Source organism: Thamnophis sirtalis, unplaced genomic scaffold (assembly GCF_051295495.1).
Source record: "Thamnophis sirtalis isolate CommonGarterSnake01/CBP01778 unplaced genomic scaffold, rThaSir2_p1.2 scaffold_6, whole genome shotgun sequence".
NCBI classification, from domain to species: Eukaryota; Metazoa; Chordata; class Lepidosauria; order Squamata; family Natricidae; genus Thamnophis; species Thamnophis sirtalis.
This window is the reverse complement of record NW_028261386.1, coordinates 4,718,831-4,739,670: the sequence shown is the minus strand read 5'-3', so window position 1 is coordinate 4,739,670 and position 20,840 is coordinate 4,718,831. Positions and strand designations below refer to the sequence as shown.

Genomic DNA, 20,840 nt, shown 5'->3' with positions numbered 1-20,840 from the left:
GTCATCACAGCGCGACGAAAACATCGCGCTGTGATCGAAAAATGTAAAAATAAAGCAAAAACCTTACCCTAACCCCCCCCAAACCTAACCCTAAACCTAACCCTAAACCTAACCCTAAATCTAACCCTTAACCTAACCCTAAATCTAACCCTAAACCTAACCCTTAACGCTAAACCTAACCCTTAACCTAACGCTAAACGTAACCCTAACGCTCTAAACCTAACCCTAACCCTTAACCTAACCCTTACCTTTATGTGAATCGGCTTGCTTTAATTTTATTTTTATTTCAATTTTTATTTCAATTTTTAATTTTTTTCGTCGCGCTGTGATGACGTCAAATGCGCGCTTTCGTCGAGCGCGCTTTTGTGGACCGCGGTTTTGACGGGTCACAGTCCTGTGGTGCCTCTCCCAGCGGAAATGGAGCTCGGGAGGGCCACACTTTCACTGGCAGAGGGTTCCTGGAGGCTGTTGCAACCGAAAACGGAGCTTGGGAGCCCGTTTTCACTAGCAGAGTGTGCGGGCCACCAAAGGCGCCCCCCCGACACGAGCGATGTCGAGCCCCTCAAGGTCAAACACAACCCTGATGCGGCCCTCAATGAAATAGAGTTTGACACCCTCTTGTAGGGGAAAGAGTGGCAGAATCTGGGGACGGAGTTAAAAGAGGAATTAGGGTAACTTTGTAGTAGATTATTGCAAAACATTCTGCACGGGGCTGTCCCTTGGAAGCTACAGCTGGTTCAGAATACAGGTAGCTTTCGACCTACACTCAAAACCATAGAAATGATAGTAGGTTTTAGGAGAAACCCTCCTATGCTACCACCTCTTACAATACTAGACAACACAGTATCAAGTAGAGACCTTCAGGTTTCTAGGTTCTGTCATATCTCAAAATGGACACCTAACATCAAAAATGTCATCAAAAAAGCACAACAAAGAATGTTCTGTCTGTGCCAATTCAGGAAGCTCAAACTGCTTAAAGAACTGCTGATTCAGTTCTACAGATGAATTATTGAGTCTGTCATCTGCACCTTCATAACTGTCTGGTTTGGCTCTGCAACCCAACAAGACAGACACAGACTTCAACAGATAATTAGAACTGCAGAAAAAACAATTGCAACCAACCTGCCTTCCATTGAGGACCTGCACACTGCACGAGTCAAAAAGAGGGCTGTGAAAATATCTACGGACCCCTCATATCCTGGACATAAATTGTTTCAACTCCTAACCTCAAAATGACCAGAACAACTAGACCAGTGTTTCTCAACCTTGGCGACTTTAAGTCCTGTGGACTTCAACTCCCAGAATCCCCCAGCCAGCACAGCTGGCTGGGGGATTCTGGGAGTTGAAGTCCACAGGACTTAAAGTCGCCAAGGTTGAGAAACACTGAACTAGACACAAGGACAGTTTTCCTCCCCATGCCATCACTCTGCTTAACAACTAATTCCCACAACACTGTCAAACTATTTAGTAAGGTTGTGTTACTACTTCTTTCCTAGTACCTATCTCTTGCCACTTATGACTATAACCACGTTGCTTGTATCATTACAATTTATATTGTTTTATTTAGTTTCCTCGTATGATTTATGCTGATTGCTATGACTATCACCGTATTGACTCTTATGATTTATGATGAATGTATTTTTACGATGATTATGATCATGATTTATCACTTATGGGTACTATGTACACTGAGAGTTTATGCACCGGAGACAAATTCCTTGTGTGTCTGATCACACTTGTCCAATAAAGAATTCTGTTTCTATTTCCATTTCTATTACTTTGCCTTAAATTTCCATTGCTAAGCGAGACAACTCTTGTGAGCTTTCGCCCATGTTATGACCTTTCTTGCCACTGTTGTTAAGTGAGTCGCTGCCGTTGTTAAGTTAGTGTCACGGCTGTTAAGTGAAGCTGGATTCCCCTTTTATTTTGCTTGCCAGAAGGTTGCAAAAGGGGATCACATGACCATCAACTGCAACCGGCATAAATCCATGCCAGTTGCCAAGCAGCGGAATTTTGATCACGTGACCATGGGGATGTTGCAATGGTCGTAAGTGTGATAAATGGTCATAAGTCACTTTTTCCAGCACTGTTGGAACTTCGAACAGTCACTAAACAAATAGTTGTAAGTCGAGGACTACCTGTAAAGCCACACACGCAGGTATGGAAGCATTTTGATACAAACATGTCATCAGAGGTGAGATTTAGCCGCCTCGGACCAGTTCTCCTGAACTGGTAGCGAAAATCGCAGGCATTACCCACCTTGGCTCTATGCTGTCCTATTTAGGCACGTTTTTGAGGCCGGGCGCGTGTGCGGAAGGCGCGTGTGTGAGCAAAGTGCATGCATGGAAGGCCGGGTGCATGCGTGAAAGGGGGCGTGTGTGCCCGCAGCGAACCCATGGTAACAAAATGTGAAACCCACCGCTGCATGTAATACCTCTGTTATGGGAGCTTGGATCAGCTGGTTCTACGTATCATCCTTAAAGCCCTTCATGGCTTAGGGCAGTGCTCCCCAAACTTTTGTGCACCAGGGACCAATTCCACCGAGAGTGGTTTTTCAATGGACTGGAAGGGGTACGGTTTTCCGTGCTCCCTGCATTCCATGGATGGGACTTTGCTTGTTTGCACAGCCTGGTTTCTGGCATGGACCGGGGATTGGGGACTCCTGGTTTAGAACCGGCCTGTCTGAGGGACCGGCCCAGAGGTAGGTTCCTACCAGTTCACACCGGTTCGGTAGAACCGCTTCGTCAAATCTACCGAACCGGTTAGAAGAGGTTCCACCAGTGGACCCGGAAAGCAGGCCACACCTACAGAAGAGGTTCCAATTTTTTTTGAAACCCACCACTGGAGCAGCCTCTCTCCCATCATTTATGACCATCCTGTAAAATTCTAAGAGAGGAGCTTTGTTTTCATGTCCCAGCTATTAAACAATGTCCTCTGATAAGATCTGGGAAGTGAGTCCTTTCTGAATAACATCTCTTTAGAATTTCAGCCCCCCCCCACTCCCCACAACCTTGCAAACTTTAAAATAATCCCTGAAAAATCTGTTTTGGTGTGTTTCTCCAGGTGTGTTTATCTCCTGTGCATACAATGTTTGTTCTGGTCAGGATATGTTTGCTCTTGCTATAATATTTACCTTTTGTTGTAGAAATTGAATCTTTTTTAATCTGTGCTCTGCCCAGAGTGTAGAATCAGTGTTGAGTGGGGGAGGGAGGGTTCTTATACCTTTAAATTAAACATTAATGAAATGGACCCGAATGTTGGATTCATCCAGAGGGTCACAAGATGTTTTTTTTGATTTTTTTTTAATCGACTTGTTGTTCAGTCATGCCTGACTCTTTGCGATCCGAGGACCACAGCATTCCACCTCCAGCCCCTTCTCCAAATCCTCCACTATCGACTATCTCTGGAGGCAAATTCATGGTCATTGCCTCGATAACACAATCTATACCCATCTTATCCTCCGCCATCCCTTTCTCCTTTGGACTTCCATCTTTCCCACCATCAGGGTGTTTTCCAATGAATCCTTCCTTCTCATTTGGTGGCCAAAGTATTTGAGCTTCAACTTCAGGATCTGGCCGTCCAAAGAACAGTTAGTGTTGATTTCCTTCCTGTGAAATCCAGTTACCTTTTGAAAAGCATCTTTGTGACAACCTGGATGAGTGAGAATTTCTTTTTTAAAATTTTTTTTAAAATTTTTTAAAACAAACACATCCTTCTTTACATACTGTAGAAAGTGCATCAGTTGGTTACAAAAAGACTTTTGTGCATCTCTTCCACCTTCAACAAACACAATTCATATTAGAGCCGAGGTGGCGCAGTGGTTAAATGCAGCACTGCAGGCTACTTCAGCTGACTGCAGTTCTGCAGTTCTGCGGTTCAAATCTCACCGGCTCAGGGTTGACTCAGCCTTCCATCCTTCCGAGGTGGGTAAAATGAGGACCCAGATTGTTGTTGGGGGCGATATGCTGACTCTGTAAACCGCTTAGAGAGGGCTGAAAGCCCTATGAAGCGGTATATAAGTCTAACTGCTATTGCTATTGCTATTAACTCAAGTATTTTAACTCAGATATTTATACATGTTACCATCATCATACCTCCATTTTCATCTGACTATAATTGTTTAAACGTCCTTCATCATAAAATATACCAAGTTTTAATTCATAACCAACCACACACTGGCATTTCATTTACTATTTCTAAAATCCTCCATTAACACTGAATCCTTATGTCCTATTGAGTGAGAATTTCTTTTTTTTTAAAGGAGTTGATTCTTATTTTTTTATTTTTTATTAACAAACATGTAAAATACACACACACAAAGCCTAGACATACACCACATTTACACAATACAATACGAGCAGGAGCTTCCTGTTCTTTCTAATAGCAATTATCAATCGATACCGCTCACCTTATATTATTTCCCCTTCTATTGTATTTCGTTTGGAGTGAGAATTTCTATAGACCAGTGATGGCAAACGTTTTTCTGTTCGGGTAGCAAAAGGGCGCATGCATGCGCAATAGCACACATGTGTGTCCCCATACGCATAATGCAATGGCCTCCCACCTGCCCCCTGCGTGCCGGCCTCACTGATGCCTCCAGACTTCCGGTAGGCCCGTTGAGCCTGTGGAGGGTGAAAAATAGCCCAACAGGCCTACCGGAAGTTTGTTTCCAAAGCCTGGGGAGCCCGAAAATGGCCTCCCCCATCCTGGAGAAGGCTGAAAATCAGTTGGCCAGCGCGTGTATGCGTACTGGAGCTGACATAGGGCAATGCCTCGTGTGCCCTTTAATGTGGCTCTGCGTGCCACCTGTGGCACCCGTGCCACTGGTTCGCCATCACGGCTATAAGCACTTCCTTAGGATCCAACTCTCACAGCCAAATTTCCAGAGAGAAAAACTGCAGGCTACAAGTACTCAGGTGACCCTGAGGACACAGATGAACCTCCAAGTGGCCTCAATGATCCCCTAAAACCCCGATCCTCAAACTATGGCTCACGGGCCAAGGTACGGCCCGCCAAAGCAAAGTATCCAGATTCAGCCTCGCCCCTCACAGTCGGCCTTCTCTTCCACTTCAGCTGCGCTTCTGATTAGTTATTTCACTGGTTGAGCTGCACTTCTGATCCCACCGCTGTGCTGAAGGTATGGCCGAAGGGTGCTGGGGAGGACCAGCTGACCGAGGGGTGATCTTGCCAGTGCAGCCACGTGATCCAGGGCCGGTGGGCGAGTAGGGGAGGGGCTGCTGCTGATTGTAAAGTAGTGCTTTAAAAATCTTTAAAAACGCTTTAAAAATAGCCTTTCAGGATGTTTTTCACAGCCATGTGATCCAGCGCAGGGTCGGTGAATACAGCAAGGACAAAGACAAAATGGACTGCTAAGTTGGCCATGCCCACCCAGTTACATGACCCCCTTAGCCATGCCCCCCCAGCCAGTTCGCCCCCCCCAACAGTCTGAGGGGCTGTGAATCAGCCCCCTGTTTAAAAGGTTTGAGGACCCCAGCTCTAAAAGGATGCAAATGACCAGCTGTCTGCAAGGAATATAAATCCTTCCATTTCCCCACCATCCAATCAGAACTGGAAAAGCTTCTTGGATGAGAAGTGGAACGTCTTCAAAGAAAACGAAAAAGCACCTTTGATCTGGATGCTGTGAATCTCTACACACGCTCGCAGCCATACCTTACTCCTGGGGAAAAAACATAGCTTTTATTATTCGGATCTTTGTTGCAGGGCTGGGTCACTGCTGGCATTACTGCCGGTTCGGTGTGTGCAAAAATGTCACGCTCCATGGGCATGCACATTTGCAAATAAAAATGTCTGCACATGTGCAAAACCTTTAAAAGTGAAACAAAAATTGCAAGCGAAATTTTTCTGCGCATACGCAGAACTGAAAAGCAAGATGGCGCCGCCATAGGAGAACTGGTTCAGGGCTGTGGCATGCCTGGGTTGCTACCGGTTCCAGGGACCCAGGCCGCTAAGTTACTACCTATTCGGCCGAACCGGTCTGTACTGGTAGGAACCCATCTCTGCTTGGTTGGCAAGGTGATGTCTCTGTTTTTTAATATTTGCCATAGCTTTCAATCCAAGGAGCAAGCATTTTTCAATTTCATGGCTGTAGACACCGTCTGCAGTGATCTTGGAGCACACACACACACACCCCCAGTGGTGGGATTCAGCCAGTCCGCACGTATTCGGGAGAAGCGGTTATTAACTTTCTAAGCAGATCGGAGAACCGGTTGTTGGAAGAAATCTTATTTTGTTTTTTCCACTTTGCAGGGCTAATCCTGTAAGGAAGGCAGGAAGGAAACATTCTGGTGGTGTTTCTAGCCTCATCTTTATTGCCCTGCTTATAGAAACTGCCTCTCCGGTTAACCCTCATTACATTGTAACAGCTAAGGCGAAGCGCCCATTGACTTGGGTGACATTGAGTTGGCCACGCCCACCCAGTCACTTGACCACTGAGCCCTACCTACCCAGATGGTCATTAGGGCAGAGAACCGGTTGTTAAATTATTTGAATCCTACCACTGCTCCCCCCCCCCAATATAATCTGTCACTGCTTCCATTTTTTTTCTCCTTCTTTTTGCCAATGATTTTAGTTTTTTTTGAGTTTTAAGCCAACATTCTTCTCTTTCACCTGCATCAAGAGGCTCTTTAGTTCCCCTTCACTTTCTGCCATTAGAGTGATATTGTCTGCATATCTGAGGTTGTTGATATTCCTCCTGGCAATCTTGTGACTCATCCAGCCTGGCATTTTACATGAATCTTTACCCACGGCCGCGACGTTATTGCGAACACAGCCTCCTTTGTCGTGTGGAGAAGCATTGAAGCTGTGTTCTGGGATCCGTAATGTCCTTCCCTGAAAGAAACGGTGGCGTATCATGCAAAACCTTTCATTTCCTTCGAGGCCACCTTCTCCTTCCCCGTCATCAGTTGAAAATTCAGAAAAGTTTGGCTCCGGTTCAACCGCTTGCAATTTCCGTATTGACAGTCCTGTTTCCCCCCCCCCCCAAAGACAGTGATGGTGAACCTTTTTTGGCTGGCGTGCCAAAAGTGGGGGGAGCAAAGGGGGGGTCGTGTGCGGGTGTGCCACACCCATAATGTTATGCGCACAACCCCAGCGTGCACGCGCGCATGACCAGCTCCCCCCCATTTTTCACGTGCTTTTTTTCGCCCTCCAGAGGCTTTATAGGAGCCTGGGGAGAGTGAAAACAACCTTCCCTGCCCCTTCCGGAAGTCCACCGGAGGCTCCAGGAGCTTCCCTGAAGCCTCCGGAGCACGAAAAACCAGCCCTAGGGGAAAACCGGAAGTTTGGGAATGGACAAACTGGAAGTGACTTCCGGTTTGCTCGTAGGATCGTTTTTTGCCCTCCGGAGGCTTTAGGGAAGCTTCCTGAAGGCCCCTGAAGGCCCTTCGTTCCTGAACTTCTGATTTGCCTGTAGGGCTGGTTTTTCGTGCTCCAAAGGCTTCAAGAAAGCCTACAGAGGGCGAAAAATGGCCTCAAAAGAAGGCCAGCGCGCATGTGCACGCTGGCCATAGGTCTGCCATCACGGCCCTAAGTTGTTAATAATAATAATAACAATACACACGTTTTGTTGAATTATGATTTTTCCTTATTGTCTTGTTCAATAATTCAATATGTTACCCTGTTTCCTGAAATTAAGACTTCCCCAGAAACAAGTCCAATTGGGCTTTTGAGCACATGTGCTAAAATAAGCCCTCTCCTGAAAATATTGCAATACAGCAGCACGATGAGGTGACCACGCTCGCTGCCTCCCGCACCTCAAAAATAATAAAACCTCCCCGAAAATAAGACACGGTCTCATTTTCTTTTGACCCCCGAAATAAGCACTTGGCCTTATTTTCGGGGAAAGACATATTTTTATGCCAATCAAATTCTACCTATCATTCCTTTCGTGGCACGACAAAACCCCGGTCCACTAAAGCGCGCCCGATTAAAGCGCGTACCTGACGTCATCAGCAGCGCGACAAATTCGACCGCGGAGAAAAAAGGGCGCTTTAAAAAGCGCTTTTAAAGCAAGCCGATTCACGTAAAGGTAAGGGTTAGGTTTAGGGTTAGGGTTAGGTTAAGGGTTAGGGTTAGGTTTAGGGTTACGTTAAGCGTTAGGGTTAGGTTAAGGGTTAGCGTTAGGTTTAGCGTTAGGTTAAGGGTTAGGTTTAGGGTTAGGTTAAGGGTTAGGTTTAGGGTTAGGTTTAGGGTTAGGTTTGGGGGGGTTAGGGTAAGGTTTTCGCGTTAATTTTAACTTTACCGCTCACAGTGTGATGTTTTCGTTGCGCTGTGATGACGTCAGGTACGCGCTTTCGTCGAGCGCGCTTTAGTCTACCACGGTTTTGTGGTGGAACCATTCCTTTTACTATGTTACTGGTGCCTCTGCTTCCAGTTCTTTCTAGGGATTTACATAATGGCATCCATTACATCTGAGTGCTGAAATTGTAGATGACTTAACCTGGAAAAGAGAGTCTTTCAAGAATATTTTCATTTTTAGGGCCCTGACTTATCTTCTGAGATCAGAGTTTTCCAACCTTGGCAACTTTAAGACGTGTGGATTTCACCTCCCAGAATTTGCCAGCCAGGAGGTAGAGAATGTGAAGCGGTGGCAAAGTCGAGCTACCTGCATTTGTAAAAGAAAAATTGTGCGTGCCGGGTTTTAACTGGCACAGATAGACCCCTATAGACTGGGATGCTTGCTAGTCACTAACAGAGTGGGAACTTTGGATATTGCGATGTTTGTTGCAGTGCATCATGCTGTAACTTGCGTAGTTGTCTGTAGGCAGGCACGAACAGGTTGAGCATGTTTGAGTGAACGTCAGGCGGGGAGATTTGCACTGCCTTCTAGTGCTCATCCTAGGCTATGGCTACATTTGCAGAAAAAGCCACAGGCAGATGGATTGCACAAAAATGATGTTTCGTTGGAGGCACACACACACGCAACCAAGGATTGTATTAGCTTTTGGGATGCTGTTGCACACTGCTGACTCATGTTTAAGTCATCATCCACTAAGATGGCTGGCTGGGAAATTCTGGGAATTGAAGTCCACAAAGTCTTAAAAGTTCCCAAGATTGGACGCTCTTACTTTAAGCACTATATGTCATCTGTCAGTTACTTTCACAACTGATTCCCAGTCGGTCTGATTCCCAGAATTCTCAGCCATGGCCATATTGAGAATTCTGGGAACTGAAGTCCACAGAGCTGAAGTCACCAAAGTTGAGAAATGCTGAGTGCGTTTCCTTTTCGCCTTGCCTGAAAGTCTCCATCTATAAAAGTCCTGCTGTAAGCGATTCTTGTGAGAGGCATCTTAGCCAAGGATCTTGAAAGGTGAGGTCCCCGACTCTTTAAGTTTTGTGTGGGTGGTCCAGAACTGGTTAAGGAAATCCTCTGCATGTGTGTGTCTGTGTTGTGGGAGCTGATGAGTAAGTAAAATTCAACGGCTGGAACCCGGTGGAGTTGTGTTGACGGTTTGGAAGCAGTACTTGTAGATACTTGTTTATTTGTCATGATAATATCTTTATTAAATAGTAAAATTTAAAGTCAGCCATTAAAATACAAACAAAGATAAAAGGGAAAAGGGAAGAGGAATAAAAAAAAATAAGTGTGTGTGTGTGTGTGTGTGTGTACACACACATATACATTAAAGTAAAGGTTCCCTTTGCACATATGTGCTAGTCGTTCCCGACTCTAGGGGGCGATGCTCATCTCCGTTTCAAAGCCGAAGAGCCAGCGCTGTCTGAAGACGTCTCTGTGGTCATGCGGCCGGCATGACTAAATGGTAGTACGTGCTTGGTTCATAATCACATTTCCAACAATTTGGCACTAAATTTACTCTGGTTTCTCTTCAGATCGTATAAATCTTTCGCCTTTTAATCCAGTCTCTTCTTGATGATGAAGCTCCAGTGATCTGAAGCTCCCACAATTTCTGAAGGCAACTTCTGTTCCATTGTTCTTACTGTCAGGAAATTTATCCTTATTTTCAGGTTGAATCTCTCCTTGATCATTTTCCATCCATTATTCCTTGTCTGGCCTTCAGGTGCTTTGTTAAATAGCTTGACCCCCTCCTCTCTATGGCAGCCCCTCAAATATTAGTTTTGTGATATTCTAGGTGTTGTAATTTGACCTCTGTCTAACCGTGTTTTTTTCTCTCTCTCTTTCAGTTCGTTTTGGCTGTGGATCGCAACTCGGATAACAAGAATTATTGGAGGTCAGTCACAATCAAAAATTCTTGGGGCTTCCTGGTTTGATCTTCTTCTGTTGCTTCAAACACAGGTAGTCCTCACCTTGCAACAGTTCATTCAGTGACCATTTGAAGTGACAACAGTCCTAACAAAACTGATTTATGACGGTTTTCCCCACTTCCATTCCATTCTGCTAAATTACTCTATTGAAGTTTGGAATGGTATTATAATACACTGCTGTGTATTCAGAAACACAATGGAAAGATCTGGTGGGCCAGGGATCGGCAACCTTAAGCAATCAATGAGCCACAAAGGTCCTAACCGGAAGCCCCCCGTTCAATTCTGGAGCTGACTGGAAGTTTGGTTCCCCCACCATAGAGTCTCCTCCTAGTGCAGCCTTCTTTTTCCTCTGCCAACTGGAAGTCTGGTTCCCCCACCATAGAGTCTCCCCCTAGTGCAGCGTCCTTTTTCCTCTGCCAACTGGAAGTCCGGTACCCTCACCATAGTCTCCTCCTAGTGCAGCCTTCTTTTTCCTCTGCCAACTGGAAGTCCGGTTCCCCCACCATAGAGTCTCCTCCTAGCACAGCGTTCTTTTTCCTCTGCCTGGAAGTCCGGTTCCCCCACCATAGTCTCCTCCTAGCGCAGTGTTCTTTTTCCTCTGCCAACTGGAAGTCCGGTTCCCCCACCATAGAGTCTCCTCCTAGCGCAGCCTTCTTTTTCCTCTACCTGTCCTAACCGAAAGCCCTAACAATTGTGGAGCAGACCAACGAGAGGGAGCCGCAGCAGAGGGATGAAAGAGCCACATGCGGCTCCAGAGCCACAGGTTGCTGACCCCTGATCTGGGCATATTTGGGTTAATATGTAAGAAAAAGGAATTAAGGAGACAATTTTTAAAATTCTTTCTCAGTTTTGTCGCAAAGGGGATATTTCAGTTATAGAAGGAAAATAAAAAGGCTAGTGCAGTACAGGTAGTCCTCCACTTACAACAGTTCATTTAGTGACCGTTCAAAGTTACAACAGCACTGAAAAAAATGACTTGTGACCATTTTTCACACTTATGATCATTGCAGCATCCCCATGGTCACATGATTTATATTCAGATACCTGGCAACAGGTTCATACTTACGACAGCTGCTTGATTAGTTTCCACCCATTGGTTCTTGTTCTACCCTCAGGTGCCTTGGAGAATAGTTTGAATCCCTTTTCTTTGTGGCAACTCCTGAGATATTGGAAGTCTGCTATCATGTCTCCCCTAGTCCTTCTTTTCATTAAACTAGACATTCCCAGTTCCTGCAACCGTTCTTCATACGTTTTAGATAATGATTCTCTTAGTGACCACGTCTTTTAATTACCAAAATTCTGACTCCAGTTGTAGTCATAAGTTGAAGTCTACCAATAAAGGTAGCCCTTGATTTGCAAGAGTTCATTTAGTGACCGTTCAAAGCTACAAAGGCACTGAAAAAAGTGACATGAACATTTTTCACACTTACGTGATTTACATTTGGATGGTTGACAAATCACATTTATGTTGCTTGGCGTCTCCCGGAATCATGTGGTCGCCTTTTGCTCCGTTCTGACAAACAATGGGGAAACCAGATTCACTTAACAGCCATCTTATTAATTTAAAAATGGCAGTGATTCACTTAACAAAGGTGGCAAGGAAAGTTGTAAAATGGGACAAACCCCACGACAGATACCTCAGTTAATAACTTAAATTTGGGGGTCAGTTGTGGTTGTAAGTCGAGGACTACCTATAATTTGAAAATGTGTTTTAACTTTTGAAAAATGAAAAACGTTAATCTTCTTAAAACTCAGGTGGGGTTTTGGGGGGGGTGTTCTTCATCCCCCCCCCTCCGAAACATCGTATGAACAGTATGGACCGGAGTGTCTTACATTTTAGTACAAATATAACAATATTCTTCATATTTTATATAGTTGTTAATCTTATAGAATTTTATTAATAATACACATATTTTGTTAAATTATAATTCTTCATTCTTGGCTGCTTGCTATTTCAATATATTATTTTATGCTAATCTCCATATTCTAAATATCACTCCTTTTATAAGTATAATCTTTATTGTCTTTGCACTTAAATACAACGAAATTGGTTTTACTACAAATAAAACATTAATAATCATATTCGTGTTTAACAGACTTATCTAGTTCTGATAGTAATACACAGATTTATATTAAATTATAACCTTCCATTGTTTATCCCCTTTCTAATTTTTAATTGTGCCACTATTATATTAAAAAAATATCCCCTTTCTAATCACTTATAAATAATATTCATCATATTTATATTTGACAAGTTATATAATTCTAAAAATAATAATACACATGTTTTTTTATCAAATTCTAATCTTTCGTTATTATCTTGTTCAGTATTTCAATTATTTTTAATGCCAATCAAATTCTCCATATAGTTTCTTTTACTACAAATAGAATGTTAGTAATCATATTTAAAGGGACACGGTGGATCAGTGGCTATGACGCTGACATTGTCGATCAGAAAGGTCGGTGGTTCGAATCCCTAGCACCGCATAACGGAGTGAGCTCCTGTTACTTATACCAGCTCCTGCCAACCTAGCAGTTCAAAAGCACGTAAAAATGCAGGTAGAAAAATAGGGACCACATTTGGTGGGAAGGTTCTGTGCCCCCTTGGCGTTTAGTCATGCCGGCCATATGACCATGGAGATGTCTTTGGACAGCGCTGGCTCTTCGGCTTTGAAATGGAGATGAGCAGCGCCCCCTAAACGTGGGAATGACTAGCACAGTGTTTCTCAACCTTGGCGACTTTAAGTCCTGTGGACTTCAACTCCCAGAATCCCCCAGCCAGCACAGCTGGCTGGGGGATTCTGGGAGTTGAAGTCCACAGGATTTAAAGTCGCCAAGGTTGAGAAACACTGGACTAGCACATATGTGCGAGGGGAACTTTTACCTTTAATCATATTTATTACAGTTAACAAGCTTATATCGTTTTGGTTTTCTTCTTAGCGGTACAAACCTTCTTTGCCGGCACGATGAGTAACAAACCACCTCTGGACGAGAAGCTTCTGGAGCTGAATTTACATTCCCATTTCATCATCGGCTCCATTTCGGAGGATAACTCTGAAGATGAGACGAGCTCCTTGGTGAAAATTGATTTGCTGGAAGAAAAAGAGCAATCCATCTCTCCGGTCTCCGTCAGTTCGGACTCTCTGTCCGACCTCAGCTCCTCCGGTGCTCAAGAGGCCCCTCATATGAGGTAGGACCAAATGAAAACCCCTATTTCAAATACAGGTCTTTCTCAATTTACAACAGTTCATTTAGTGACCATTCAAAGTTACAACGGCACTGGAAAAAGTAACTTAAGACTCTTTTTCACACTTACAACCGTTGACACGTTCCCATGGTCGTGTGAGACAAAATCCAGAGGCCTGGCAACCGACTCATCTTTATGACGGTTGTATCTTCCTGGGGTCACGTGGTCCCTTTTTTGTGACTTTCTGACAAGCGAAGTCAATGGGGAAGCCAGATTCACTTAACAACCGTGTTACTAACTTAATACCTGCGGTGATTCACTTAACAGCTCCGGCACGAAAGGTTGTAAAACGAGGCAAAATTCACTTAACCAATGTTTCACTTCACAACAGAAAGGTTGGGCTAAATTGTGGTCGTAAGTCAAGGACTACTTGTATGGGATTCTTAAAAATGTCTTCTTTTCTTGTTGCTCTAAACAAGAGTATCCAACACTGGCAACTTTAAGATGTGTGGACTTCAATTCCCAGAATTCTCCAGCCAGAACTGCTATCATGTCACCCCCTACTCCTTCTTTTCCTTAAACTAGATCAGTGATGCTGAAAACGTGTGAGTGCGAGTGTGTGACAGCAGTGTGTGCCCACACCCATAATGCGATGCGCCCGTCCCCTGCGCATGGACATGGCCCCCGCGCAGGTATGCATGCCACAAAAAAAAACCATGTCTTGTTTTGGGCCTAGCAGGCCTCCCTGAAGCCTCCTGGGACGAAAAGCAGGGTGTGGGGCAGGCCATACCCTCCTCACAACCTGGTTTGGGCCTACCAGGCTTCCCTGAAGCTTCCTGGGACCAAAAACAGGGCACAGGGGGATGCTGCCCCCCCCACTCACTCCACCCCCGCACATGTGCCTGCAACCTCCCCACTCCCAGTGCGTGCGCACGCGTCTCACGCATGCGTGGCATAGATCCCAAAACCAGCTGGCCAGCAGGAGGCGGGTGTGTATGCACAGTGGAGCTAGGCTGGGAGACGGCTGGCATGCCCGCAGAGTGGGCTCTGCATGCCACCTGTGGCACACCTGCCATAGGTTCTCTGTTCTGACCCCCTCCTCCGTCCAGTAACGAAAGCCGAGACAAGCTTAACTAGAATGTACTTTAATAGCAAGAAACCAAAACCTCGGTGGCTGAAAGCCAAGCATAACAAACAGATAAAGACCTTGGCAACAACTCAGACAAACCTTGGCAGCAATTCAACCTGCCAAGTTAGTTACAAAAGTTCTCTTTAGTCAATGCGTTGACTTCTGCAAGAGGGGCGTGTGCACAAGCAGTCTTTTTTATAGTCTGGAGAGGAGCCTAATGACCACCAGCTGAGCGCAATTACCTCCTGTACTTGCTTAACTGTTCCTGACGCCTATTAGCTCTTCAATTCCGGGCATCCAGGAACGACTCACTGCTGGCTTCTGGATCACTCCCCCTTGTCTCCTCCCCACTGGTCCAAGGTTCAGGTGCCACCTGGTGGCCAACCAGTCTCTCTGCGCCCTGCTCGGAGTTGGAACCCTTTCTAGGGTCCTCCAGAGCTGACTCAAAGAGCCCCTCGCTGTTGAAGTCTGGTGGCAGCTCCAACGGCTCCTGCTGGGCCATAACAGTTCTCCATCACAGAACTAGACATACCCAGTTCCTGCAACTGTTCTTCATATGTTTTAGCCTCCAGACCCCCTAATAATCAAAATTGTCAAAGTCTCACCATCTCAGTAATTTTTGCTGGATTTTTGTCAGAAAGGGTGGTTTCGGATGAAGAAATTGCAAATTTACATTGGCAATCCTACCTGGGGTTGTGTGGGAAACAGAGCATGAGATTGCTAAAATTTATATCAGCTTGGGTTCTTGTTGTTCTTTGCACCCGGTACTTGAAAAGGCTGCCATGCAGTGCTTCATTTCTAAAGATGGGCTCTTGCAGAATTTTAATTGCTCTTGCATATATTGTGCATCATGTGTCTCCCAGCCAATATTTGGAATTAGAAGCTTTGCCGATGGTGCTTTGAGAACACAACAGTTTAACTAGGTTTACAGCAAGAACACAGAGTCCTTCCGTGTGAGAGATGGGCAGTTCCTAAATATGATAAATAAAATAAAATAAGCAATTAAGAAGGACCATTAGTCAAAAAGAATTAGTGTTTGCTGGGTCCAAAATCAAGCCCCATTTATACTGGTAAAGGTAAAGGTCCCCCTCGCACATACGTGCTAGTTGTTCCCGATTCTAGGGGGCAGTGCTCATCTCCATTTCTAAGCCAAAGAGCCAACTCTGTCCGAAGACATCTCCATGATCATATGGCCGGCATGACTAAACGCCAAAGGCGCATGGAACGCTGTTACCTTCCCACCAAAGGTGGTTCCTATTTTTCTTCTTGCGTTTTTTATGTTCTTTCAAACTGCTAGGTTGGCAGAAAATGAGACAAATAACGGGAACTCACTCTGCTATGCGGCACTAGGGATTCGAACCGCTGAACTGCCGACCTTTCCAATCGACAAGCTCACTGTCTTAGCCACTGAGCCACCGCATCTCCCTGACTTATATCACAATTGAGCCCAAAACTTCTGTTGCTAAACAAGAGTGTTTTGCCCCATTTTTTCTTGCCACATTTGTTAAGTGAATTACTGCAATTGTTTAGTGAGTAACACGATTCTTAGGTAAATCTGACTTTGCTTGTCATAAGGTCGCAAAAGGGGATCACATGATCCCAGGACACTGCCACGGTCATAAATATGAGTTAGTTGCCAAGCATCCGAATTTTGATGCTGCACCCATCAGAAGTGTGAAAAGCAGTCACAAGCCATTTTTTCAGCGCTGTTGTAACCTTGGTCACTAATGAATGGTTATAAGTCAAGGTACTGTACAATGAGAAATAGCTGCCTCCTTTGTGAGCATTTCGGAACATCAAACAACCGTTGCACAAACACAAGGAATGGCTTGAGTTGGGCTGGCCAATCCACAGAAGGTGTGAAGTTGCCTTACCCAATTCTGTTGTTGCAATCTGGAATAATCTGTCCCTGATATTTGATCATCCCTCACCATATTAGCAATAGCACTTAGACTTACCGTATTTTTCGGAGTATAAGACACACCTTTTTCCCTCAAAAAAGAGGCTGAAAATCTGGGTGCATCTTATACACTGAATACAGCATTTTTTGCCTCCCGAAACCCCGTCCCCTTCACCAAAATGGCCGTGCATAGCCTTTAGGAGCCTTGCAGAGTGTTCCTGGGGGCTGGGAAGGGCAGAAATGAGTGAAAAATGGGCCGTTTTTTGCTTGTTTTTGCCCCCCCCCCGGAGCACTCTACAATCCTCCTAAAGGCTATGCATGCCCTTTTTTGAAAAACAAAAACAAAACTGGTTCGTTTTTGCAAGGTTTGCAGAGTGCAAAAACCTTTTTTTTAATTTGCCTCTTCAAAACCTTGGTGCGTCTTATACTCCAAAAAATACGGTATATGCAGCCTCATAGTGCTTTTATAGCCCTCTCTAAGCAGTTTACGAGCCGAGGTGGCACAGTGGTTAAATGCAGCACTGCAGGCTACTTCAGCTGACTGCAGTTCTGCAGTTCGGCTGTTCAAATCTCACCGGCTCAGGGTTGACTCAGCCTTCCATCCTTCCGAGGTGGGTAAAATGAGGACCCGGATTGTTGTTGGGGGCAATATGCTGACTCTGTAAACTGCTTAGAGAGGGCTGAAAGCCCTATGAAGCGGTATATAAGTCTAACTGCTATTGCTATTGCTATTTACAGAATCAGCGTATTGCTCCTAACAATCTGGGTCCTCGTTTTCCCGACCTCGGAAGGAGGGAGGGCTGGGTCAACCTTGAGCCAGTAACAACCTTGTGATTTGCTTAATGACTGCCGTGATTTCCTTAACAACTATAATAAAAACAGTTGTGAAATTGAATCTGGTCATAGTGGTTGTTCGACTTACAGCCGCAAGGACTTATAACCAAATTCTGGACTCAGTTGTCTTCATAAGTTAAGAACTACCCATATTGATTTAATGTTGTTCCTCTCATCATTGTCCTCAACTTAGTTCATTTAGTGACTTTTTGAAGTTATAGCGGGACCAGAGGTGGGTTTCTACCAGTTCGCACCTATTCGGTAGAACCGATTCGTCAAATCTACTGAACCGGTTAGAAGAGGTTCCACCAGTGGACCCGGAAAGCAGGCCACACCTACAGAAGAGGTTCCAAAAATTTTTGAAACCCACCACTGGTCCTTGGATATAATTATTCTATACTATCATGCTCATATTTATAAATCTCAGTGCCTCTCTGAAAGGTAAGGATGACTTCTGCGTTTGTGGTGCAATCAGAACATTGCGTGTGTTGAAGTTGTTTTAATGCAAACCAAAGATGCCTTTTAAAAAAGAAGTTTACATCATATTCTCATGCATGCCAGTGCTGTGTGTGAAGTAATTTAAGGTGGTTCTGACAAGTGTCGTCAGCATCTTCATATCCGGTCACATGGGCGGCAAGCCACTCCCATTCGGTCACATAGGTGGCAAGCCACTCCCACAAAGGAGGCCACACCCACAGAGTAGGTTCGAACAATTTTTGAAACCCACTAGTGAGCGGGACTGAAAAAAGTAACTTATGACCATTTGCACACTTACGATCATTGCAACATCCCCGTGGTACCTTGATCGAAATCTGGATGTTTGGCAACTGGTTCATATTTATGACCGTTGCAGTGTCCTTGGTTTTACAACCTTCTGACGAGCAAAGTCAATGGGGGTAACCAAATTCATGTATCAACTGCCTTACTAACTTAACAACTGCAGTGATTCACTTAACAACGGTGGCAAGAAAAGGTGGTGAAATGGTTCAACGTTCACTTAGCCACTGTCTCACTTAACCACAGAAATTGTGGGCTCAATTGTGGCCATAAGTCAAGAAGTACCTGTTAGGTAAGCTCCCCGTTGAGAAAGTGAGTACGTTCAGAGAAGCTTTGGTGAGAGTTGTGTTGGAGAACATACAAACCAGCATACAGAGACACTGCAGTTTAAGTAGGCTTTTACTTTCGTGGAAATAGAGGTATCAGAGTCCATCAAACAGTCCAAGTCATACACGGATAAGACAGTCAGTCATCAATGTCTTTCAGTTAAGGGATAATCCAAATAACATAGTCCAGTAACATATAATCAGCTCAGTACTCAAAGTTAGCTTACAGTTGCAAAACTTACAATAGCTCTCGGCACTTTCTAACAGCCAGCTTCCAAAACACTCAGATCAGATCAGCCCAGCATCTAACGAAACAGAGACCTAACAGTTGTTCTGGCTCCCTCTTATGGCCGATTGAGGAAAACAGCAACCAATCACATTTTACAGTATGATTTAAAGAAACAGGTTACAATATTGTTACATGATTTATATATTTCCAACCCAACCGTTAGATTATATTCTTAACAGTACCTATAATTTGCTTTGGATATGCTTGAAAAAAATATTTTAAATCAACTTTCTTGGAAGTCATACTCCCTTAGCCATCTTGTCTCTACCTTCCTTTCATGAGAAGTAACCAAGCATGGTAAAGTCTGCAGAGATTCTCAGCCATCCAGGTCATGGTTGTCCCAAGGTTTTTTCAAGAGGCAACTGGACTTTCTGGTGTTTTTTTTCTTTTGAAGACGTTTCGCTTCTCCTCCAAGAGGCTTCTTCAGCTCTGACAGGAGAGTGGGGAATAGAAGGATTTATATTCCTTGCAGATAGCTGCTCATTTGCATCCTTTTAGAGAGTCGTTGAGGCCACCTGGAGGTTTATCTGTGTCCTCAGGGTACAGTAGTGCTCCTGGTTCAAAAAAAATAATTGCAGACTACAGGAACCATTTGCACTACTCAGGTGACACTGAGGACACAGATAAAGCTCCAAGTGGCCTCAACAGCTCTCTAAAAGGATGCAAATGACCAGCTGTCTGCAAGGAATATAAATCCTTCCATTCCTCCACCGTCCATCCATTCATTTTCATTTTCATTTTTTTCATTTTAATTTATTTGTATGCCGCCCTTTTCCCTGAAAGGGACTCAGGGCGGCTCACAACTCAAAGGGAGGGGGAAAAAACAGACAAAGTTACAAAAACATAAAGACCATACACAGTTAAAAAAACACAACAATCATAACGTTCGAAGTGGGGCTGGGAGTCTTTAGCCCCAGGCCTGTCGGAACAGCCAGGTTTTAAGGGCTTTGCGGAAGGCCTGGAGGGTGGTGAGGGTACGAATCTCCATGGGGAGTTCGTTCCAGAGGGTCGGAGCAGCCACCGAGAAGGCCCTCCTCCGAGTAGTCGCCAGTCGACACTGGGCGGCTGATGGAATTCGGAGGAGGCCTAATCTGTGGGATCTAATTGGTCTAGTGGAGGTAATTGGCAGTAGGCGGTCTCTCAAGTACCCAGACCCAATACCATGAAGGGCTTTATAAGTGACGACTAGCACCTTGAAGCGTACCCAGAGATCAACAGGCAGCCAGTGCAACTCGCGGAGGATAGGTGTTACGTGGGTGAATCGAGGCGCACCCACGATCGCTCGCGCGGCTGCATTCTGGACAAGCTGAAGTTGCCGAATACTCTTCAAGGGCAGCCCCATGTAGAGCACGTTGCAGTACTCCATTTTAGAGGTCACAAGGGCACGAGTGACTGTTGTGAGAGCCTCCTGGTTCAGGTAGGGCCGCAACTGGTGCACCAGGCGAATCTGGGCAAATGCCCCCCTGGTCACAGCTGATAAATGGTGTTCAAAAGTCAGCTGTGGATCCAGGAGGACTCCCAAGTTGCGGACCCTATCTGAGGGGCGTACTATTTGACCCCCCAGCCTGAGAGGTGGAACACTTGGCCAATTAGTAGGAGGGAAGCACAGCAGCCACTCGGTCTTATCTGGATTGAGTACAAGCTTGTTAACCCCCATCCAGTCCCTAACAGCCTCGAGGCCCTGGCTCATCACGTCCATCGCTTCATTGAGTTGGCACGGGGCGGACAGATACAGCTGTGTATCGTCCGCATACTGGTGGTATTTTATCCCGTGCCGTCGAATGATCTCACCCAGCGGTTTCATGTAGATATTAAAGAGGAGGGGGGACAGGACTGAACCCTGCGGCACCCCATACGTTAGGGGCCTAGGGGTCGATCTCTGACCTCCGACTAACACCGACTGCGACCTGTCCGAGAGGTAAGAGGAGAACCACCGTAAGACAGTGCCTCCCACCCCCACCTCCCGCAGTCGTCGCAGAAGGATACCATGGTCGATGGTATCGAAAGCCGCAGAGAGGTCAAGGAGCACCAGGATGGAGGCGTGGCCTCCATCCCTGGCTCTCCAGAGATCATCGATCAATGCGACCAAAGCGGTTTCCGTGCTATAGCCAGGCCTGAAACCCGACTGGAAGGGATCTAGATAACTGGTTTCCTCC

At 45.2% G+C, this 20,840-nt stretch overlaps 1 protein-coding gene across 5 annotated transcripts in view; it reads left to right on the top strand.

The window, feature by feature from the left end:
* ACACA (acetyl-CoA carboxylase alpha) overlaps positions 1-20,840 on the top strand; it is a 305,545-nt gene that overhangs the window by 14,469 nt on the left and 270,236 nt on the right. For 3 of the 5 annotated variants that reach the window (XM_087717128.1, XM_087717129.1, XM_087717126.1), the window contains exons 1-2: positions 10,111-10,208; positions 13,183-13,432. In XM_087717128.1, coding sequence (XP_087573254.1) covers positions 13,209-13,432 — 224 coding nt within the window. In that variant the 5' untranslated portion in view covers positions 10,111-10,208; positions 13,183-13,208. Of the gene's footprint in view, positions 1-10,109; positions 10,274-13,182; positions 13,433-20,840 lie in introns of those variants that run through there. The other 2 variants (XM_087717132.1, XM_087717127.1) reach the window with 2 other exon arrangements.